At 36.7% G+C, this 25,410-nt stretch overlaps 1 protein-coding gene across 5 annotated transcripts in view; it reads left to right on the forward strand.

Moving 5' to 3' along the window:
* prkcz (protein kinase C, zeta) overlaps positions 1 to 25,410 on the forward strand; it is a 71,353-nt gene that overhangs the window by 13,484 nt on the left and 32,459 nt on the right. The window contains exon 1 of one of the 5 annotated variants that reach the window (XM_056772362.1): positions 11,293 to 11,503. The exons of 3 other annotated variants lie outside the window; for them this stretch is intronic. In XM_056772362.1, the coding sequence (XP_056628340.1) occupies positions 11,467 to 11,503 (37 nt within the window). In that variant the 5' untranslated portion in view covers positions 11,293 to 11,466. Of the gene's footprint in view, positions 1 to 11,292; positions 11,504 to 16,830; positions 17,058 to 25,410 lie in introns of those variants that run through there. One more of the 5 variants, XM_056772361.1, reaches the window with a different exon arrangement.

Raw genomic sequence — 25,410 nt, forward strand, 5'->3', positions numbered from 1 at the left:
CAAACTGTTAAGGTTTGTTATTTAAATGTTTTTTACCTGTCAAAAGAGCAAATTAATAATGAGCTAAGCAGGGGTGTTAGCTTGGTTTATATAGAGAGATTGTGGGGACATGTTGATATTTTTGTAGCTTTTAAGCACTTTTTCACATGTTGATAGCAAAAGAAATAGAAAAGCTTTGTGAGTAATTAAAAAAAAAGTTATATTTGTGTTTTTGTTGTGAAATGGTACCTTTCTGTTAAAGTGATAAACCAAAATTTCCCCATGTTTTACTCACCCTTATAACGAAATATAAAAACCACGTATCATTCTACTTCCAAGCGGTAGAATGGGAGTGAATGGGTTTTTGAAGTTAATTGATTGTTAATATCGTTGTCAAAATGAATATTTATCTTAAACAAACGCATCGATTCGCTTCAAAAGACCTTTGTTAGGACCACCGAGCCGTGTCGAGCAGTTCTTTGATCGATGGATGCACTTTTTGGAGCTTCAAAAAGTCAACACCAATACAGTCCAATTCTACCGCTTGGAAGTAAAATGATACGTGGTATTATGCCTCTGACTGCATTGTTCTTCAAGAAAACCATATTCAGGATGCCTTGAGGGTGAGTAAAACATGGGGAGATTTTGATTTGTTAGAGAAATATCCCTTTAAATGAAGTAACTTCATGATGATCACATCAGAGTGGTTTTGTAATGGGCCAATCGTAATATTTGCAGTTTTTCATTGTCTAAACATTTAAAATGAAAGATGTCTTTCAAGCTGCCTTCAGGTCTATTTGAAACTGCTTACAAAATGTACATCATTACAAAATACATGGTTCGTTCTGACAGTTGTGACTGATATTATCATTTGTTGTGGGACACGTCATATCAAAGTTTTTTTTGCAAGTCTTTTGTGAATTGATTTCATCAGCACACAATTATGAGAGACGGTAACATAAAGATAAGCACCGTTCTGTCTCGCTCTCAGGGTCTGCGGTTCTCTTTTCTCACATCATCTCTTTCCTCACTTTCTCTTCTTTTTATGTCTTCCCCTCCCTTACTGTTTCACAGGCTGAGCAGATGGCTGTCAGGGTGAGAGACACCCGGTGTTGATGTGCACTATATATATTATTTTCTATACTGTGTATGTTTTAGAAACAGCCAAGAGATTTTAATTGTTTATTCTTTTGGCCCTTTGTTCATTAATGTTCTGTGGATTTAAGCCTATTGTTATGAGGGTTTTAACATTGTTATGTTACCGAGGGTTTCGTGCATAGGGATAGTCCACCCAAAAATATATTCCAAACCTGTGTGCATTTCTTTCATGTGGAGGACACAAGTTTAGATATTTTAAAGAACATCGGGTACCCAAACAACACTGGTCCTCATTGACATCTCTTTTTTGGACACAACATATCTTCTTTTTGTTCCACACAAAAGGACTTGGAATGACATGATGGTGAAAAAAGAATTACCAAATCTTAATTTTTGGTGAGCTTTCCATTCAAAAGTAGGAAAAAACACCCCAGATATTCATTATGTGTTGAAGAGATATTGCTTAAAGGGACAGTTCCCCCAAAAAATGAAAATTCTGTCATCACTTTCACCCTCAAATTATTCCAAACTGTTTAAAGTTCTTCTGTTTGAACACAAATTAAGATATTTGGACAGTTTTGGGACATCATTGACTACCATAGTAGGAAAGATTATTATATATGTTTCTTCTGTTGAAAAAACATGATGAAATATTTAAAAAAATTTGGGAAAGCAAACAGTTCCGGGGGAACTTTTGACTACCATTTTAATATTTTTTCTACTGGTGAATGATGTCCCAGAACTGAAGATCGCTTTTGAATATCTTTCTCTGTGTTCAGCAAAACAAAGTAATTTATATAGGTTTGGAAACACTAGGGTGAGTAAATACTGATAGAATTTTATTTTTGGGTGAACTCATTTAATTTGTAAAGCGAACATGTCAGATTTGTGGCTTAATTCAACTGCTTGAGTCAGCACTTGGTGAAGCAACGTTTGTCTTTGTGTGTGTGTGTGTGTGAAAGAGGATAAAAAGCTACCGAACTCCATCTGCAGACATAATGTACATCATTTCAGAGAATGCTCTTTGCTTGTATCCCCATGGTGCCAGGCCTTTTGATTCACTTATTAAAGGATGCCACAAATCTCTCTGTGTGTTGGTTAAGCATAAGCAGAGAGCTGCGCTGTCATACCTAAGCAAGATTTGTGGGCGTTTATGATATAAGATGCTCTAAATAGATCCTTTAAGAGCTAGTTTTAGTAATTTTGGAGACTTGTTATGTGGTTTCATAGTCACTTTACAATTTCCTTCACTTTATTGTTTATGGAGATGTTTGTGAGGGCAGGATAAGCATCTCAAGGTGTATTTGGTCGTGTTGCAGGTAAGGGACAATAGATACTTTGTTATGACAGATTGGAAAATCAACGAATGTTCTACAACGTCTTTCTCGTCCACCCACCAGAGAGAGAACGAGAGAGGTGACTTTCCACCCACATCTCGCTGTTGCTCAGCTGTGAGGTTTAACGCATCTTCACTAACCTTCAGTTATCTGCCTGTGGCTCACAGCACTCATAGTAGGTTTGGTTCTATAATGATTTTTGTATAATGATATGTAAGATGTTTTCGTGTAGTCAAATCTTTTATTGCCTTGTGATATTGGTAATATTTGGAAACTGAATTGTGATGTTGTTGCCAAATGTCAAGACATGTTTATTATTTTTATTTGGATGATTTACTGGATAGTATACAACCCGGTTTCTCTTTTTTGGGGGGATCCAATTTTGAATATGGAATGTAAAAAAAATGAAAATGAGCTTATGGAACCTGCTAAGAGCCACTGATCTATGAAAAGGCAATTTCCCCTTTAATCTGACAGATGATTTTACTCATTTGACAAAAACTCGGTATTCGTTGTAGCTTCGTAATGGTGCTGTCTTTGTTTGTTTCCTCCAACCACTGGCAACACACATCATAGACATCCCAGCCAATGATGCTTGTCCCTCTAGTTTATCCCAGCCAATAGGATTCCAGATGGAGACAGCTCAACCTTAGAGAATTTAGCTTTTATTCATTCTTTCATTCATTATTTAACACAGATCTATCCAGAAAGACCCACTGACCTGTTTTTGGAGGAGCGTTATTTCATCCCATATTGGGCCTCTGCTGACCTTCGTTTATTGGATTTCTTTCACAGTTCTCAAATCTCATATACAAATAAAAAAGCCTATTGTTGCATTGGTTTGCTCAGCTAGACTAGCAAGACAATGCTGATAATTATACAATAATTTCAAGTATGTGCCACAATAGAAAAGCTGCTTGTGCTTGTGACTATCATAGCATTTTAGCATTTTTCTGCTTGTTTGTAGCATCAAGCTTTCCTGGGTATATTAATATTCCTTCTTGGATGCCTCTTGTGTCTCACATGAAGGTCAAAAATTCAGTGCGTACTCTTCCAAGCTCTAATGTGATCGTGTCTCTTGGTATACTCATAAGAAACAGGAGTTAACATTTAATATAAAGCCTGCAGTTGTTTGTTGCCACTCATGTATTTTTATGTTCATGAACTAAATTAGACCAGGTTTGATCTATCAATAATGATCACGTGACTCGCATTGCAAAGATGATTTCCTCCGGGTTGCATCTCTTGCACACTTCTGATTATTCTTCATTGATTCTTTTTTGCTTTCCTTGATGTGGCTGTCACAGCAATAATTCTGTAAATTAATCTAATAGTCCCTCTACACTCTTGCTGACCTTCACTACATGTTGTCCTATAGAGACGTTCTTTGCACACAGAGGATTTCGATATTCAGCAAAGGCTTTAAGAATTTTCAGACAAAGCCTCGTGTTGGTAAACTGACCCAGAGGGGCTTAAGTGGGGAAAATAAGAGGCTCAGTGTACTGTACTCTGGGTGAAAGTACAGAAAATGGAGGAGGGATTTGTCTATAGGCGTTCGTGTGACTGTATGGAGGCTTCTGATTGGCTGTCTGCTGACTGAGCTGCTTGTCTGTCATCATGCATGAAGGAGCCAGCTGTCATACCCACGAAGTCTCTGATGCTCAGAGGAGAACAGAAGGCATGCTGAAAGGGATGTCTGGGTAGTCTCGCTCTCTTTAAAATAATGCATGTGATGGCAGAATATGTCATATTTCATGGTACAAAATAAGGAATATTTTATTTCTTTCCAACATATGTTTAGTGAACTAAGCTGCTTAAGTTTCAGTGTAGGTCAAAGTAAATATTGCATGAGCTATTTTCTTTTCCGTTCATTTTATATCAGGTTTGCAATATTTGGAACTCTGTTACCAGATTTTTTAGTCTTTAAAAAGGCAGATTTTTAGGTTACAAGTTTTAGGTTAAGATAGTAAAATATTTTTTTACGTAATGCATCTAAAAATAGTTCAGTGGCTTAGTAAATATCACAAAAATAAATATCTACTGTATATTTACCTAATAACATCTTTTAAATTCAACAGTTTTTTTTTCTTCAGTGAAACAAATAGAAGAAATTGTTTAAAAATCCAACGGTTAATTTCTCTAAAGTTTTTTTTTAATGAAAAGAATAACCATTTATAAGGATTTAATTAAAGAGTAGGTAGCATGAGATCATGAAAATGACATTTCATGCAGTCTGTTCTGTTGCCGTGTTTGAAAGTAAGCTGTCTGCCAAGTTATAAATCCGAAGGTGAATGAATAACAAAGTTATTTACTTGTAAAAATGGGAGTCGACTCTGAATCACACAAACGAGACGTGGAATAGTTCACCTGCGTATCTACGTCACTACACATAGTCCCCGCCTACGTTTGCTAAAACTGACGCGAAAACGTATTTCTCCTCCCACAAACACTGTCGCTCGTTCGTGATGCGTTTGTACCATGTCTATAGCCTGTGTTCTACGGTGTGACACAGTCGGTCTTATTTCAACTACCAAAGGAAGAACGTCTGAGAGGAAAAATGGTTACAATTCATTTTTCAAGCGATACCAAAAGAGTATAACCCCAGGGTTTAACTGTGAGTGCGTCATTTCACCGAAGATTGGTTTAATAATCTTTGCGCGTTCACTGCAGGTGAAACGACGATCCTTGAAAGAGGGGGAATACAAACTCTATTTGGACCTTTTAGCTCCACCGAATCACAACCTGTAAGTGTGACTATTCATTTTGTCTTAACCTCAAGAAATATTTTCGTACCTTATGTCTGTGTTTAGCTAATTTATATAACGCTAACATGTACCGTTCTGGGGTGTTACAGTTTGTTCATCTGGCTATTACCTTTGCATTTTGACACATTTGCCACACGTGCACCTATATAGATATATTTGGGTATATATATATATTTAGATATATATATATATTTAGATATACACAACATGCATGTTGTCACACTGGGAGTTTTTATGACAATATTTGTCACTTTCCACTGAAAAACATCCTGCCCCAGTCGTGGTGGAGTTTGTTGTGGATTAGCGTCTTCTGATGCTTCTTCGTCAGACTCGTGCTCAAACTGGTACGGTAAAATCGCCGCCATTTCTAGCTACACAAATAATATACAGGATATCCAACCACATGTAAACCGTAATCCTGTAATGATGGTAGTTAGGTTCCTTTTGCAACAAATGATGAACGCGTCTGACCAATAACAACAGACTACACCATCTGACCAATCACATGACACAAGGTCGGGTAGGCGGGACCTAGACGGATGAATCGCGGTACGAATCATTTGAGAGTCAGTCAAGAAGTAAAGTACGAATAACTGCCTATTATTACGACATTATAGTGTTTAAACACATTGTATGTACATAAACTTGTTGTTGGACCCTCCATAAACCAAAATAGGGCCTAAAAAAACATATGCTAGGTACTCTTTAACGAATAGTAGCCTTTATTTCATTGATTTTGCAACTTAAAAATGTACAAAAAAATTAAGTGTAAATTGTTTCACCATAAAATCGCAGAGTGTGTTAAAAGAACAATTCTGCCTTAACTGTGATTAGGAGAGAGAGGAAATAAGAAAACCGTAAATTTGAGAGTGTTATGTGAAGTACAGTAACACTAGATGCGCTCTTCGGTGGCGGGTCGAATCTCAGTTATTATTTTGTCATAATAATCAGCGTGTATAAATATGTAGAGTTCTCCTGCAGAGCAGACAGCACATTTATCAACGCTTTTAGATCTTCACACCACCAGCAATCATCCATATTCAGCAGCTCTCAATAGAAATGCACAAACAAACAAAAAGACATAACTTTTACTAAATAACTAAACTAAATGTACAATCATTTTTTAGCAGAAACTTTTACTCAATGATTTAATCAAAATAATGAATTTAGAGGTACAATTCACAATCTTAGAAATGTTATACTTTGGTGTGGATGCTGATATTGTTATCATTATATAATTCATCTTAATTTGTATCTCTTTTTTTGTATGAACAGGCCTTTACTGGCTTTAACTGTGAACATCACCTTTGTTTGACCCAAGCTTACAATCATTTGACTTTACTGATTATTAGTTAGGGTGTTTATGCTTGAGGAATCAGTCTTAAAAACTCCTGTTTTTTATATTTCAAATGTTTTGTTTAAAGTGTGCTTGTGCCATCTAAAATAATGCTATAACCAGCATTTATTGATATTAAATTAGTTGTAAAAATAATTTTGGCTATCCATTGATATCTAAATCTTTTTCAAAAAATGTTTGCTTATTTTTGCAGTCATTTATACACAGAGACACAAAAGCCTATTCCCAGGCAGGAAGTTATTTGGCACCAGTGTCTTATATGATGAAACCTCCAATCGTGACAGAAGGCATTGTTTATTCAGTGTTGATAATGCCTTTTCTGTAGTCCGAATACAATCACAGTACTTACTGTAAATATAAATGTGTACCCTAGATAGGTTTGAGTGGGTTGAAGAATAGAGGGATTTTAACAACAAAAATCAATAATTAGTGATTACATAATGCTTTTAAAGATCGACATGTTAGCTTCCAGCATTATTAATAGAAATAGATTTAACTTTGGATTAATGTAGGCAGTTTAATATATATATGCTGTTTTAAGCTTTGTCAGGTTAGTGTGGTTTGTGTAATCTATTATAATGTGTTCCTCCACATCTAATTTTAAAACACTGACACAATGGTTCCTCCCCCTGTCCTCCTTACTGTAACACTGCATTTTAATCCTTCTTATAGCTATTGATGTTGTGATACAGCCAGTTGTTTAAATCAGAAAGTAAGGCTCGTCCATGCTCGATGACATCAGCGCACATTTTATACCTCCTGTTTTTGTCTGCTTCTTCGAGCTTTACTCTCAGTTACGTAAGCATTGATCCACAGATGGCTCTCTGTTCATATGTTTATATGACCTGGACCAATGGACTTTGTGATTGACTGACTCGTCATGTGTTTTATGATACAATAATGAAATTTGACAAATGATTTGTAATACACATAAGCAAGACCCCCTTAGACCCATATCAATATGTGATCAAGACTTATTCAGCCCCAATGATCTTTAAATTTACTGGAAATTACTTTTCCTAGATTATTAAAAACAAATATTTTTAGATCTCTGTGCAATACACTACATGACAGACCTTTTCTTTAACTTGCTTCCTAGTCAGGCCAAAGGTCTCACCATCTTATGTATGGATTTGACTCCCATTGACTTAATTGTCCTCAGTCGGTTGTGTTAGAAAGATGTTTTGTTTGGACATATTTTAATCCCAGTGGTTGTTAGCCTAATAGCTCTGTTGTTGTTTCATGAAGGATGTCTTTGCAGAACATTTTTAAGTGACCTCCTTCTCCCTTTTGATTTGGAAAAATGTCCAAAATGAAAAAGTGAGAATATTTATGCCATCTTGCATGTGTTTGTGTGCGAATGTGCAGTTTAAAATTCTGAGACACCATCTGTGTATCTGCATCAAACCATATTGGGATCATAATGTTTTTTCTTCTATGCCCTTATGAATATTCATCAAAAGACTACACATTTCATGGAGCATTAGATACAGAACTAAATCTGCAATCCATAACTTTGGTTATTATATTGCCATATCTGTTTAAACCCTAAAATTGCAGAATATGTACTGTACTTACCTTTAGGTGGGTTGAAGTCAAATGATATCAAACCTGCAAAATCATGCCTGACATACCTTTTAAACAAAAGAAGATTTAATCTGGAAAGCTAAAAACAAAACATTTTTGTTTCTCGTTCTTGAATTATAAAACATACAAGTTTAGTGGTACAAAGTAATTTTGTCTGAGTGTAAAAGATGACCCTAAAACTAACTGGCATGGTCTTAAAAGCCTAAAAGCCACAAAACTACATAAGGATTTGATTGTTTTTTATTATTTTATGTGAGTGATGTCATCCTGTCATGCAGTACGTTTTTTTGCATTTTCATGTGTTCCAGTCTATCCAATCCGCTTCAATTTCACAAGCATGAAACATTTGTCAAGCATCGTGATTGGATTAGGCAGACACATGTGTTTGGTAAATACACCAGACAAGCTGCTCAGAGTTATTACAGTATCAGGATTCAGCATGTGGTCAGAATGAGACTGAGGACAATGACTTCAAAACCCTGATAAGTGTTTTGACAGATTATATTTTTATTGCGCTTGCAAAGCAATACAATCTGGTTAGAGGGTTGTTTTAAACCCTTAAAGGTACATTACACTCAAATATTTTTTTTGTCATTTTCTCACCCACAAGTTGTTTCAAATCTGTACACATTTCTTTGTTCTGATGAACACAGAGAAAGATATTTGGAAGAATGCTTGTAACCGAACAGTTCTTGGCCACTTTTGACTACCATAGTATTTAAAATGACAAAGAACTGTTCGGTTTCCTACACTGTAATAAAAACGCAAAATGCAGTGCAAAATGTAAAATACAGGTAAAACAACTGTAAAAAAAGAATACATAAAATATGAAATATTAAAACTGTATGTTGTGCTCTAATTTTAGGGATCTTTTTGTGTACATTCTTCAAAATATCTTCTTTAGTTTTCAACAGAACAAAGAAATTCCTGAAGCAATTTTTTCCCTCCTATGGGTAGTCTCCGTTCCACAGAAGAAAGAGTCACATACAGGTTTTTGAACAACATAAGGGTAAATAAATGATATAAATTACAATTTATATTTTTGGGTGAACTGTCCCTTTAAATGCACTTTCAATAATAGATTGTTTTTACTGTAAATCCGCTTTGAGACAATGTGTTTAGTTTAAAGAACTATATAAGGTTGACTTTTGCTGATTAACAAAAGCACTGTTTTGTTTACTCTGTAATACGCAAATTTAGTTGAAGTTTTAGTAAAAAAAGTTAATGTTTTGTTACAGATGTAAACAAAAGAGTTGCTGATTTTATATTTCTGTGGCATCATGAGTATTTCATCCAGTTGAATGATGGGATTCATTTTTAAAGCACACGTCATGTGGCCTGACGTTCTGTATCCCTGAATTTTACTCAGAGGTGGTCATTTTAATAGTTTATGTGCTTATATACTTCATTATTTATGATTCATGTTCGGATCTGCTCGGTGGCCCCATTTTAAACAGGAGAGAATGCTGTGAATGGCTAAAATGCATGTTTTAACCGTTGGACATTGTTGGAGTGATAGCCGATGCTGTTACACATCTGTTCGATCACAAATCCACTTCCCACACACAAACACATGCAGTTTTGGTGATACACCGCTGGGCTGTAATGGAAAACCATTAGAGTCGTACAAACCCAAAGCTGCTGTCTCATGGGCGTCCATTAACCCCCTTTATATACATGAAAACACACACACAGCAAAGCCAGACCAGCGTGTTTGTTCCATTGTTGTCAGGCATATAAACCAAACAGAACTGCTGGGAATTAAGGCCTAATGAATGTGTATCGAGGTTTGATTTTTACATTGTACAGTCCTATAGTATATTCTGTATGTTGGTTTTCCATTTGTTTTCCAGTCCCGAAGGTAACAATGAAACCAAAGGTATGGCTTACAGTACAGAACATCATGAACCACTTGGTAAGCTGCCGGCTGTTGTATGACTGAGCAAGAGTCAGGTTGAAAGTCCTCAGATAAGACAAGGTTTCTGGGCTGGGCTTGGCTCTGATAAAGCTGCCCATCCTGAGGAGATAGAGAAAGAAGCGGAGATTCTCTTTCTTGTGGTATTTGAGAAATGTTTCCACAACCTCCCAAGTATTGCAACATCAGCAAGTCCAGAGATAGACGAGGAGGTCTGCTAGGATTTATGGTTTCATTTATGTTTAACCCTGATCTCAAGTTCATGTGTTTGTACAGGATTCAGTCAGCGAGTTTTATTTGAAACAAAACAAAACATTCTTCCAGGATCTAGGTGCTACATGAGACCACGCAAGATACATTATAAATTATCTTTAAGAGACCTTTTATAACTATTTAAAGAGAGTTTGAATAAGAACTAAAACAAAGAACTACATGAGAGCTGAAGTATGTGCACACTCTTAAAAAAAGGGGGTTTAAAAGGTTCTTCACAGCGATGGCATAGAAGAACCATTTTTGGTTCCACAAAGAAGAAAAAGGTTCTTTAAAGGACCATCTCTTTCTTACTTTATGATCTGAAGAACCTTTTTCGCCACAAAGAACGTTTTGTGAAACTGAAAGGAAATGGAACAAAAAGGTTCTTCTATGGCATTGAAAAACCTTTTGAAGCACCTTTTTTTAAAGAGTGTATGTGACTAAGGTTCTTAAATATGCCTTAATGATTTTAGCTGGTCTTAGGTCTGTTTGTTGGTTTTCAGGCTTTTAACTGCTCACTTTTGAAAACCAGCATGAACACCAGTATGGCCAGAATTAATCCAGTTAAGACCAGCCAAGCTATATTTGTTTGGATTAAGGACAGTTGTTGTACAACTGTCTATAAATTGATAGCTTAAGTTAGTGTTAAAGGGACAGTTCCTTTGCCGAAGCACAGCCACTTTAAACTTGCTGTCAATCTTTAAACCCACCTTGCATCTTAAATACCCTGCAAGATTTCCTTTTCTGTCTTTCCTGCTGCATGTTTAATTATAGCATCAGTTCGCCCCTAGACACCAAAGAATCAGGCCAAAACTGTCGAAATAGTCAGCGGCGCCCTCTTGTGACAGTTTCATGTCATTACAGGTATGTACAAGTGAGGGCATCAACCTGCAGGGGTCCTCGTGAGGACATTAAAAACAGAAGAGAGAGAACACATTATACACACTGCAACTCAGAACAACCCAAAAATCCCTTTAACTACCAGCAGGGCTCGGTGGAGCATGTAGTGCATTTCGAATGTGTATGTGAATGCAGACAGAGGGTTGCGTGGTGGTTTGCTGCTGAGCGGGAGTGAATCAGTGGGGACTAGAGACACAGGCTGAGCTCCAGTGGCGTGCCAGGGAGGATGGATGAGAGACAGTGAAGTGGATCCAGGCACCACCAGCCCGTATAGGGATGCTACTAACACTGCTGTTCTATCTGCGAGTGAAAGGTACCGTTGTACATAGAATGTAGAGAGACCGGAAGAAGGAAAGAGAGATGCAATGGAAAGGGATCATAGGGAGGAAGACTTGAGACACAATTGCTAATGAGAAATTAAAAGATTGTATGGTTTCATGGATTTTGTTTCTTAGTATTTTGGTAACTTGCAGTGCTGTTGTGATGCCACCTTAAAAAAAGTCCACCAGGTTTCTGTGCTAGAAACCTGTACACAAAACACAAGCTTTGAAGTTAGTACATTTTCCAGGTAGTTTATTTTTGGGCATGCTCTCGACACCAAACAAACGGTTTGATTTTTCGTTTCACTTCATTTTCCTCTCATTATTTATTTTCGTAAGTGTTATCGTCAAATTAGCTCACGTTTTGCTCTCACTTACGTAACTGTATTTAACCAGGACAGTAACTGCATGACTGCAATATTACATCTAGGTAATATCAGGTTGAAAGAATAGATTTAAGGCATTGAATATATTGCTCTTATTCATTTATTGGGTCATCAGTAGGTGTTTCAGTGAATTGTCAGTTTGACTTTATCACAAAGTCTATATAGTCTGAGAGCTCTATTGATGTTTAGCTCTTATGTGACTCGTTTTATAATGCGTGTCCCCGTTTGCATCTTGCAGAGAGTTAAACAATTCCTTTGCATTAAATTGTCTATTATGGATTTGGTGTCTATTTTAAGTGCACAGCTCAATAATAGTTCCTAAGGGCTCAGAGCGCTGTCCAGTTTTGCTGTTCCAAATGATGCGGACAGTTTGTTAGTGCGTGTTTAATGCAATGTCCTCAGTCGTATAGGTGGTTTATAGTGAGAAGGTTAAGAGGGGGTAATTTTAAGAAATTGGCTTGATACCTGAAAAGTGATGCATGAGCCATCAGAATGGTGCTGTTGTGTCAACATTTTCTAAAATGTGAGTGGTAGGTGCTGCCACAATGCTCAGGTTGTTGCCATGTTACTTCTATATGGATTCTAATGGGTTCTGGGTGTCTCTTTCAGTGTTGCTATGGACTTGCTGAGGTGTTTTAGGTGGTTGCTAAGGCATTGGTAGGTGTTTGTTGGATAAAGAAAATGTGTTTAAAGCTGCATTCTGTAATTTTGCCTCTGCTTTGCAATTTTTGTAGTTTAGTCCAGTGTATGAAATCTAGCAGCATCTAGTGGTGAGGTTGCAAATTGTAACCAACGCACAATGACGTCGTCACATTTACTCTTCTTTGCCGAAGGAGATAACGTATTTACGAAACTCGTAAAAAGATCCTCCAAAAAATTACACATTGGACCTAAGTTATGGCAAAACATAAACATGACATCATGTTTACAGTATATGTTATGTAATACTACTGGGCTGATGCTACACACTCCCCTTTATAACCAAAGGCGCCTCTCCGTTTCTAGCATCGTTCCTTTTTAAGATGACGGCACATAATGCTGAAGCAACCCGCTCGGGAGCACTGTGACAGTCCAAACCTTTGAAGCACTGAAACATTTTCAGGTTTTAAAAAACATCCCGAGGAGGCAAAATATCAGTAGTGATGAAGAGTATTTGTTTACTCCGGAACAGAAGAGAATACGAGAGAAGAGTTACAAATAAATGAAAGAGAGACCCGCGAGCGCCGCGCTGAAGAGTTCGGCACCCGTTTCATTTCAGATAGTTCAGATGAGCCTAAAGCCAGGACTGCCGCTCTGATGTCAGTGTCTCACGTTAATTCTACTTTTTGGGGTTTTCCATCAACGCAGAATTTTAAAAGGCGTCAGCGACTCCCGAGAATAAAGGTGAAATATTAGGAGGGAGGTTATGATGCAGTGTTGCTTGATCTAACTTCATTTCTGACGGCTTAAGACTGTGTGGCCTGAATATGTCAGACTATAGCTGAGGCACAAACCCATGTACAGAATTACATAATGTGTCAGAAACGATCAAAGGATGACAGTCGAAAGGAGATACAGTATATGAAGATGTGTTTTTGTCTGTTGAGGCTTTGCTGACACATTAGGACTTTAAATGGCTTGAAAACAGTGTGATTCATTCTCATCTGTAGAGTCTATGAACGCTGTAGATTCGGTATATGATTCAGTACACGTTACCATCAGCCTGAGGCTTAAAGACTCCATTAAAATGTTTGATGAGGTCAGGTCTCTTTCCTGTGTTGACTTATTTCCTTTTGAAACAGGAAGTAGGAGCAGGACAGCTTTGCAAATAGCCAATAACGTGTAGTTTATTTCAGTCATTCAGCGAATAATGAGGTAGGTGCTATTTACATGGTAAGACACTCTTATCATTTATTCTTCTCATATAAATCATTTATGCCCGGTTTCACAGACAAGGCTTAAGACTAGTCCCAGACTTAAATGAATGTTTGACCTGTCTAAACTGAAAATATCTTGCCCTGACCTATCTTAATATATGTCAGTGACATTGTTTTGTCTCAAGATGCAAACCAGTGATGTTTTTTCTACTGCATTTTTAAAGTGCTTTAAATATCCTAATTTAACTAAGGTCTAGTCCTGGCTTAAACTAAGCCTTGTCTGTGAAACTGGGCCATAGTCTCAAATCTTAAATATATGGATTTTAAAGAGTATATAACTAGGGATTTTAAAGGTCCTTCTTTGGTTCATGGAGTGTCCAACAACAAGTTTTTGTACATAGAAGGTGTAAAAACACTATTATTTTGTAATGATAGGTAGTTATTCTTATCTCACTTCTTGACTGACTCTCAAATGATATGGTCTGCGATTCATCCGTCTAATCCCCTGATGTGATTGGCCTGATGGTCTAGTCTGCTGTGATTGGTCTACCGCGAATGAGGCTCGAATCGCACTAGGGTCGAATAGTTTGCGTGATTCAGAGTCGACTCCCTTATTATCAAGCCAATAACTTTGTTGTTCATGAACCTTCGGATTTACAACTTGGCAGATTGCTTACATTCAAACACGGCAACATTACACACTGCCTGAAATGTAATTTTCATGATCTCATGTTATGTACTCTTTAAAACACAAATGTTAAATATTGTTTACAAAGCATTAAGATTTCACATTCTTAAAATGATAATTTTAAGCTTGCTTGCTGCAGTTGCACAATCCCTTTCAATACATTTTTTTTTTGAATTACAATTATCGTTCTGTGAACGAAAGGGCCTTAAGAAAGTCAAATGAGCTGCTCTGTATTATGTTTATGTAAATATGTTGTGTAGGTGTTGGTTGTCACAAAGTTCTTTGATTCATTGAGTGTCTACATTGAGGCTGTGTATTGTGATTGTGTGATTGTTTGTTTGTGTGTCTGTGTGTGTGTTTGACTTGGGTAAACTATCAATGCAAATGAGCTAGCAGTCAAGAAAGAAGTGTGTGTGTGTATGTTAGGGATGAATGGGGATTCTTGTGCTGCCTGTTAATTCCCCAAGTAATCAAATTTTGTCTAATCTGTAGGATTCCTGTTAATTTCTAAACTTCAAAGCATATCACAATGTAACTGACAATAATGTCTGTTGTCTTGCCTTGAAAGCTTTTCACTATCAGTTAACACACAGTATTTATGTCTGCTGCTGAAATGAGCATCTCCACCCTGCTGAGAAGTGAAGAAGGATGTCTTCCGCAAGTGTTAAAACATTTTCAAGTGGCTTATTTTATCCATTAGAAATATTTTTCTCTACTATGACGATTATAATGTTAGACAAGGTTTTATTTAGCTAAAATAGTGTGTCACATGATTATTTAATGCATCATATTTATTTGTGCATTTGGTAGATGCTTTAATTCTTAGTAACTTTAAGAAAATATAAAGATTTAAGATAACCATTTTATGAGCATTTTTACCCATTCAATTGTATTTATTATTAATCACATAGTTTTGTTACTCTATCTTTAAATGAAATTCTTATGTTGATGTTATGATGAAATTTGGCTATACACAAAAAAATCGTTAATATTCCGGCAGCTGGGGGACCTGGAAAAAAACATAATTCTTTTTTTTTTTATTTAAGAAAATTAAGTTTTTCATGTTATTTTACACCCAACTTATAAATTCGCATTTTCCCCCTGTAATTTAAGGAAATAGTTCACCTTCAAAAGAAAATTATTTCATAATTTAGTGACCCTATCGTCATTTTAAACCTGTGTGATTTTCTTCTGCAAACCCAAAAGGAGCTATTAAGAAGAATGTTGGTAACCAAAAACCATTGGTCCCCTTTAACTTCTATTGTATGGACACAAAACCACTGCGAGTCAATGGGGACCAACGATTTTCTATTGCCAACATTTCCCAAAATATCTCCTTTGTTTTTTGCAGAAGAAAGAAAGTCATACAGGTTTGCCTTGACAAGAGGGTGTATAAATAATGACCGAATTGTCATTTTGAAGGTGAACATTTTATTACCCCATTTAAAAAATTCATGAAAATTTGGTAAAATCAATTCTGTGAAACTCCATAAAAATAAAAACATTTTTATACCGAGTAGCTTTATTACATGTAAAATAAGAAAAAAGATGTCTCGTACGTCAATAAAAATCTTTTTGCAAAAGCCTTTTAACATTGTAAAAGGTTCACATATGGGTCTGATGTCAAATTTAATGCAGTGTTTTTAAAAGAACAAGGAAAATGCTGTTTTTCATGATATGCCTGCTTAAATTATTGTAGATAGGTGCACGAAAAGTCAAGAAAAGGTCATCTGAGGTCATGATCTTTCGTTCAGGAAACACTCTAAAGTAGTGGGTGTAACTGTTTTCACATGTTCCTAATGACCGAATCTTTGTTAGTGATTTATAATGCGATTCTTGATGTATGCGAGCATAGCACATTTACACAGAGACGCTCTATAAACAACCTTTTCTTAAAGGCATAGGTCACCCAAAAAGAAAACATTTGACCTCATTGACTTCCAATATATAGACCCAAAACCACTGAGACGTTTCTTAAAATATCTGCTGTACTGTTCCACTCAAGAAAGCGTCATATTCAGGTTTTAAACAACATAAGGCTGCATAAATTATGATTGTTATTTTTGGGTGAACTAACCGTTTAAACATCTGTTCTGTGTGAAGAAGTATTTAATCCAAAGTGTCAAAGAACAGAGAAGTTGAGGTTTTGTGGCCTGAATTCAAGGATCCCTTATACAGTAAAGACAGAAATGTTTGGTTCCTGCTGTGTTTCAGCCGCGAGCTTCTGTCCTGGCCGTCAGTTTAGCTCAAATCCCACTGCCTCCTTTGATCCCACACACCCTCAGCACAGCAAAGGAAAGCCCCTTTATCATTTTCCTGCCAGCCCATCCAACAATGTGTGGAAGTGAGTCAAGCCCATTTTAACTGGACGCGCTCTCCTCGCCGCTGGTTTTTACTCGCTATTTAGTAAAAAACCCTCAAAGAGGAGTGTTGAGCCCGAGTTGGAGCTTGCTGGGGTCAGTTTGTGTCTCCATGGCGGGCTTCTCTGCATCTTTCCAGAACACATTAACTGTTGTGCCGTTGTGTTCACTCGCCGTGCTTCCTCTGACCGGGGGTGGAGGTGGAGGAAGAATGTGGACCGATGCGACCCTGGTCTGCTGTCAGACTGTGGCCGGAGGTATGGAGAGCGAGGAGTGATGTGTATGTTGGGTGTTGTTTGATTGATTTTGTTCTACAATTGTAAGGGACAATAGTTGAGGTGTGTTTCCCCCCTCTGGTTGTATTGCTAATGGTTTAATCCGATGCAAATCGGTCAACTGCTATACAATCTAATGTCATAGTGTGTGGCATGTTGTGTCTATGTTTAAGGCTTTCACCCAAAAATGTACATTCTTTCATCATTTACTCACCCTCCTGTCATTATAGAACACATAAGAAGATATTTTGAAGAATGTTGGTAACCAAGCAACACTGATTCCCAATGACTTCCATTATTTGGACACAAAACCGCAGGGACATTTCTCAAAATATCTTCTTTTGTGCTCTACTGAAGAATGAGTCATATACAGGTTTTTTTTAGGGTAAATAAATAATGATTGAATTTTAGTTGAACTATCCCTTTAAATGCAGAAAATTGAAGTACCAACCTCTTTGGAATCTTTCTTCTTTATTTGTTTATTGGAATGGTGAAGATAAAGGTAACCAGATTTTGATGCAGCGTAAATCCAATTCTTTTAAATGTAAGACCTCTTCTTTGAGCATTGTTTAATGGGAACGTACATCGAACCTTAACGTGTAGTTGAAGTTTAATCATTCTCAGATTCTTTCATAGCTAGCAGGAGATATTTCAGTGAAATACAGTGTAGACTCTCCGGCTCCAAAGCCATTGTTCAATTTAAGGTCAGAGATCTGGATCGCAGCCAGGATAACTTCAGTCTTGCTGGAGCTACATCAATTCTTTTTAACTCAGCCGACCATTAATGGAACATTTGTCTCGTATTTCATCAAGTTAAACGTTCACGAGCTTGTTGGAAAGCCTTCTGATGCATTACTGTCATTAGTGCTAAAGGTGCTCAAAGTATTTTTGGTTAGTGTTTCGCAGGCTGGTATGGTTGAATGTCCCTGTGTTTTAAAATGATATTATATTATTAATATAAATATATTAATAACTGTATTTTTTCAGACCTCAAATACTGCAAAGAATACAAGTTCAAATTCACTTTTAAGCAACACAACAGTAATATTTCTATACTTGAAATATTTCTAAACTTGAAATTCAACAAACACTGGACTGGAATGACCACAATACAGCTAGAAATGCTGATTACATGAAAATTAGGAATGGCCTCTTAACTCTTTCACCGCCATTGACGAGTTATCTCGTCGCTTAAAAAAAATCTGTTCCCCGCCAAAGACGAGTTATTACGGCAATCAGTGTTTGTACTGTTTTACAGCAGGTGGCGCTAAAACACACCTTTGGGAAAAAGTACAGAATCCCAGAACCTAGAACGTATATGTTTGAGCGGTTTTTAATGATTTTTCTGAGTGTAATCTGGGCGGAATCTTTGACAAAAACGTTTATTATCTCAGCTGTTCAAAATCAAAGTGATGCATATTTGAAAAAACCTACCCTCATCTGCGGAGTGATAAAAAATAAACAAATGAAGATAGAAGAACACGGTTTCTTTTGTTTAAAAGCTGAGACTCTGTTCTTTCATTAGACATATTTGTCAATATATTCTTTACAGAAAATTTACTGTGAGCCATTAAAGTTGGGTGAAAATGTTAAAAAATGCTGGTGTAGGCTGGCACCTTTTTTTTTAAAGAGACTGGCGGCGAATGAGTTAATGTTTTCTTAAATGCACTGTCTTGTAAGTCACTTTTGACGAAAGCATTTGCCAAATGCATACATTTAAATGCTTCCATGATTCCAGCTCTTTTTAAAAACATCAAATGAGTGTGTAGAGTATGTGTGGTCCTGATGGTGATAACGGCACACTTGTCATGACTGGTGTCATGTGATCACTGCCTTGTTAATTCAGTGTGGAAAAGGTCAGCAATGACTCTATGGCAGTCCTGTGTGTACCCTCTGGTGGCTAGATGTCCACCATCCATGGGCAGATTGATAATGACGGGTGGAAGATCTTGAGCGTGCACTCGCTGGACGAGCAGTTTGTGTCGCCAGTTAAGTACACTTAATGAGAACATGGGGCCGATTAAGGACAGCACGAACTTAGAATGCATATTCCCGCTGTTAAGTGCAAAACATCACCGTCGTTGTCTTCATTATCATATTTTCTGAATGTTGAGTGCTGAGGGAAATGACGAATGTGTCTGTAATAATTTAACCAGCATTGAAAGCCATTTTACTTCTGGAAAGTGAAAGATTTGGAATGAATGTAGAGCATGACTTGATATTAAAAGAGCAATGTGGAGAGTTTAGCAGCATCTAGAGGTGAGATTGCGAATTGGAACCAATGGCTTACTCCACCCTTCGCTTTCGAAGCACTATAGTGGCTCTCACAGGGCTAAGATGTCGTCACGTTTTCGCTTCTTTGCCGAAGGAGATCATGTATGTATGAAACACGCTCTGTAGAGCAGTTTGTCTTTTTAGGGCTACCGTAGAAACAACCAACATGGCGAAATCCATGTAAGCGGACCCGCAGTGTATGTAGATAGAAATAGCTCATTCTAAGGTAATAAAACCAGCGGACTTTATAGACCTCTGAACACATAGTTATGTATGTTAAATTTTATTTCTGTCAATAGATCCACCAAAAAAATGAAAATTTGCTTGGACCATAACGGTTGTTGTTTGACACTGTTGGACATTTGGCCTCTTCACCTGGCTCCATCTGTGTGGTGGTTCTGTATTCAGGATGAACACATTGCCTACTGATGTCCCGCAGGTTTCAGCAAGACATTTTACAAGCCTATATTCAAAGCGTCTTTCCATTTAAGGTGTACTAGTTTTTGTGTTTCCTGGGATTTGAATCCATGATGTTGGCCTTGTTAGTACCATGCTTTTCCAGCCGAACTCACGACGAATGTGCAGCTAAAATGATCGTGTGATGTGACGTCCCACAGCACGATTTGTTCTTAGACATTAAGGACTCTCTCTCCTGCTCTATGTAATCACATGTTGGTAACACTGAAAGAGAAAGTGCAGGGTAACTATGGCAACAGCTCGGTGTGATTTCTCTAGGTCTCACCCTGTAGGGGTGAAGTTAATAAGATTAGAAATAGATCTCAGCGATGACAGTGTTAGCGACCAGCGCTCCGTCTTCTTAATGAGCTCCACTTTTTCTCTGACGCACACTCGCACGGATCAAGCACATGTGTTGGGTAACTGTGTGTTGTGACATTCATGTCATCTGTTGTTCATCACGTCGTTGTTCATTGTGTTCATGGCAATAAAAGAACCGACGAAAGCAACAGATTTTCAGAAAGTGAGAAAATTAGTTTAGAAAGATTTAGAATGAACCTCTAGTGGGAAAATCTTTGAATCAGTGGGAGTGGAAATCTGTTTATTTTCTCATCTGCATAAAACTTCCGATCCAGAAGCAGGTTTGCAGAACTTGGTCTATTATTAGTTTTAGGGTTTTTTCTTTGTCTTTTCAACTCTGACCTCCTACAAAGGTCGCTCTTTCATTGTTCGAATTTGATGAAGTTCTCAGTTGTGTTTCGTTTAAATATCAACTTTTCTCTGAAGTTTCTCATAAACTTAGAAATGATAACAAATTAGAGACTCTCTAAAATCTTGCTAAAAAAGAAATTTTTCATTAATAAAATTTAATTTATTCAGATTATCTGTATTAAGGTCAATTTGATAAGAAATTTTGGTTCACATTTATTTAGATTGCAGGTCTGTTGAAATCTCTCCTGAAACTCCCAAAAAAAAGAGACATAGGAGACTGAACCAAGTTTCTGTTTTAATTAGATTATTAACAAATCAGTGATTTTTCTTTACAATAAATTGTAAAGCCTTTAGGTTATAGGAACAGCCTGTACAAAGACTGAACAGTGATATGTGAAGGCTTTGCAAGATCAAACACTTAAAGGCATGAGACAAAAGCTATTTTTTAGTTTAGTGGTTTATTTTTATTTGCAGTTTCTAGCAGCATGCATTAGTATTTTCTAATTTTAAAAATAGTATTTTTCTTATTCTTTTTGATGTAACATTGATCTTGTATATTTTTGATATAAAGCTTTTTAAATTAAACAATTAAAATGCAGTTTTACATAACTACTGGTTCATATGTAAATAAAAATGAACTGTGTCACCAGTGTCAGTGGTGCATTTGTTGCACAACATTTGGCAGCCCGGTTTGTGTTTTGTTTTGAAATTGCTGGATGTTCATTCTCATCGGTGTGTATGTGTGCTATCACACGCACGCCTGGAGCTGACTTCAACCAGAGCTGCTGGCATCTGGCGTGCATGGCATGGGAGAGAGTATGTGTCGCCATGGCAACGATGGAAAATTAGTGCCTTGCCGCACCCTCTACCAGACTGATTTGTTTCGGTTCTCTCAGTCCCAAACTGTCATGTTGAGACACTAAATGGACACAAGTATTGGGACGCTCCCTTCCAGTTAACATCCCTATATGATTTTTTACATAAAGTCCCTTTGTCTGGCCATGTAAATCACCTGAATGCATCATTGTCACTCAAAATTATTAACGCAGAAAACCAAGTTCTCCAGTATCAGTCACAGTCAAGTTTAAGAAAAAGTTGACAACTAAGGTAGAACATGGTTACACTCCTGATATACAATGACATTTAAGTTAAATGTCCTTTAAAGTTGGTTCATTCGAGTCTTAAAGGAACAGTTCACCTAAAAATATAAATCTGCCATCATTTACATTTACATTTTCATGCTTGTAACCAAACAATTCTTGGCCATGATTGACTACTATAGTGGGACAGATTACAATGGTAGTGAAAAGTGCCCCAAAACCGTTTGCTTTCATACATTTGGGGTGAACTTTCCCAATTAAACATGAACGATTAATTCAGTTTTCTAATGTGTTTTGATACTATTTCTAATGTAGAAACTGTACTGTTGTGTTTGTACCTGAGCTAATATTTCAGTTTGGGCTTCCGACATGTACAGGATGAGTAAAAGGCCCCTAAGCAGATGCTGATTTCAGTCCCCATCTGGATGATGTTGATCCTACATGCAGAACTGATTCAGGAGCAGCTGTTATTGAGTTTTTGCAGTACTGTCATGTAAGAGTGGGTGAGCCTTGGTTGTTCTGTCTTTTGTTGTAAGAGATAAACATTATGAAGGGTTTTGTTTGTTGGGAGAAGGCAGTAGAGCTTGAGTGTATTGATCTCATCTGGCCCATTAAATAGCTCAAGAGATAACTTAGAAAAAATAAGTAACCTGGCTGCCTAAAAATTTGAAGTTGAATGCACTCAATATTTTAAGGAAGCCAGGTAACTTATTTTATTAAGTTAGTATTTTTATATTGTAGCTCAATTGGTGTTGTGTTAGGAGCGTGAATGTTTTGGTTGTGTTTGTTTCAAAGCATTTAAGGGATGTATTTTTACTTTGAATAAAAGCATCCTCAAAATTAAATGAATTCTCTTGTATAACCGTTTTATTTAAACACTTCAGTCAACCAGATAAAAAGCTTTTCAGCACTTATCCAACTGAAATTACATCGACATTGTCAGTTCAAAGGGCATGAAACTTTTTTGTCTCTTATTTAACTCATCTTTTGAGATTTTGATTGCTCAGTTATTCTTAAGGAGAATTGTGTAAGTTCCAGTTGTATTTTGTTTTATTACAGTTTTTTCGATTGTTTAAACACATATTTCTTGAAATTATGGCTCCTTTTCTCACATCTTCAAACACAAACCCAATTCCCTCAACATCCTATTTGGGGGCGAAAACCATTTTTCCCCCAAACATGATACACCAGCCCTCAGAAACACTCACACTACAACATAGTCTTAGACACTGGTGAAATGAATTCAAAACACTATTACTAAAACCTAAATTCAAGAATATAGTATAGAATATAATTTGACAGCTCAGTGTCTAATTACAATATAAAACATAAAAGAGCTAACAAAGATAAGCTTTATTGAAGAAAGAAAAATAAACTAGTGAATAATCTTGGATGAAAGTAGATGAAGTTATCAAGACAAGAAAAGTTCAAAAACCTCAAATAGTGGGTATGCAACACGATACAGAATATTTTGCCCAATTTTGTCACAGAATACAATTGCAATTTCTTGGTCTTCTGACAAAATATTTTTTGTAAGTAGTCGTCTCCGAGTTCTGCAAAAATATAGAAAAAATGTGACGCATACACTTGAAAATCACAAATTTGAGGGTGTACACGTGCTACAGTTTACTGAATACAGAATAGTAAAATTTCTCTCATATAAAGTGTTTACTGTAATAAGGAAGGTTCCTCGTACACATGGTGCACTGCGTTTCCCCACAGACCGTTATTACTAATGCACAGCCCGCTTAACTCTATACCAGATCCATTGATAGAGAGAGTTCTGTCAACGGATGTCCAAAACACTCAAAAATCATTAAAGGGCTTTGTTATGAAATTGGTTAGAATTTTACCTCAGTGGGCTTTTTAGTCGCAGCTCCATGCGTAACTAGGAACGTCTGGGAACTATCGAAACTGTGAAAAACTGTTCCATTGGAGCCAACGTAAAAGACGCGACTCTGTCTTTCAATGGATCTGCTCTATACATAGTACAGGGCTCTCAAGTCTCACGCCTTCAAACGTGAGACACACGCTTTTTAGTCGTTCACACACTCGCACGTATTCTCATGCTAATAAATAAGTGATGGCTTATAGAAATGGTGAACTGCTATTTTACCTAGTTTAAGTCTATTTTGCGAGTGGAACTTGTTTTCCGGCCATAGACTAGATGCGGACTAGTGGATGCCGAATCTTGTTATTTACACATGCCATCTGGCTGTTCTACGTGTCTGAGTGAATGAACTGCACAGTTTAACATGCTTACCTACTAAATTCACGATGCTCATGAATTTGTCTGCGTCTGCGCTTTATGAGGATATGAACACATGAACTTTATCTCCAGAGTTGCTCTGACAGTTTATTTCACAAACATTTTATTGCATACTAAAAAATAACCTGACAACATAAAAGTCCAGTTAACTCAGTATTTTATGTGGACAAATACTGTTTAATAGTAAAAAAAAGAAACCAAAACTTATTTATATAAAACTAAATGCATCATGCATAAGCTGAAGTTAGTCGTTTACCTTTGAAATGATTCTTTATATTTTGATTATTATTAATTTTTATTATGGATTATTATGAATTTTTACATTTGTATTATATGGCGTTTTGAATGTAATATGGCAATGCAAAGTATTAAATGGGTTAACTTTTAGCAGATATTAAAGTATGCCATTTCAGCAATGTTTTTTTTTTAAAGAAACAAATTAGTTGTTCATTTTATGAGACCTGTCTTATTTTCTCTTGGATATTTAGTATTGCTCTTTAATAAAGGAGAAGGATTAATCAATGGAAAAATCTGTATTCTCGATTACTAAAAGAATCGATAGCTGCAGACCTAACTGTAATTATACTGTATGTTTACAGTAAGTAGTATAAAGGCCTAGATGATTCTAGGATGCAAAATTATCTGTGCTCCTATTGATATTATTGAGATTCTGATTGGTGTGTCATCAGTTTTGCTACTGAATGTTTACTGATGGATAAATGTGTGCTATTTGAGTCTACATCTTGACACTTCAGTTCATTATATTATGTGTTTGTGTTTTCTGAATGAGAACATGGTTAAACCTTTGCAAATTGAGGATGTGTTTGGACAAGTTGGTGTATTGTTCTGAGAATGTGTCATGAATTGTGTGTTAGCAATCGAGAAAAACTGTAATAAATGATTGTGATGTAAGTTGTGATTTTCCTGTTCTTGTCGGATTGAGTTTTGAATGATGTTTGCAGATATTTTGGGTATCACTCACTTCAAAGATGTTTAATCGTAGTTGTGCTTTATTTTATGCCAGAATTGATGTAATTACTTCAGGCTCGGTGTAGACTTTTATTTTCCCAGTTGTGAATTTTGCTTGCATGTCTCCCTCTCGTACGCAAACGTCTCAGGCCTTTGAATCCGCCTCCTGCTCATTAGTGGCCGACACTTGAAAGTTTCAAGCGTTTCAATATTTATCGCTTTTACGTAACTGAGCTGCAGTTAAGGGCAGGAACATGAAACAGCAGCGAGCATACTCTGCGATTCTGATCCTCTTTCCTACACACAGAAATAATGAATGTCTACCGTCTTAACTGGAACATTAGATGAGAGCGCAATAACCAAAAAAAGTGTCCGTGGGTCTTGTGAGGACAGCATGGACCCAGCAAACGTGATGTCCTTGAACGTAAGTCACTTTGAATAAAAGCATTTGAGCAGAAATGCATAAAACCGAGTGTTTTGTTCAGTCAGGTGTGTGTGGGTACAGCCTCAGAGGTCACAGCTTGTTGTTATGGTGAGGAGACAGATCTTTGAAAGA

This window comes from Triplophysa dalaica, chromosome 18 (assembly GCF_015846415.1).
Source record: "Triplophysa dalaica isolate WHDGS20190420 chromosome 18, ASM1584641v1, whole genome shotgun sequence".
NCBI classification, from domain to species: Eukaryota; Metazoa; Chordata; class Actinopteri; order Cypriniformes; family Nemacheilidae; genus Triplophysa; species Triplophysa dalaica.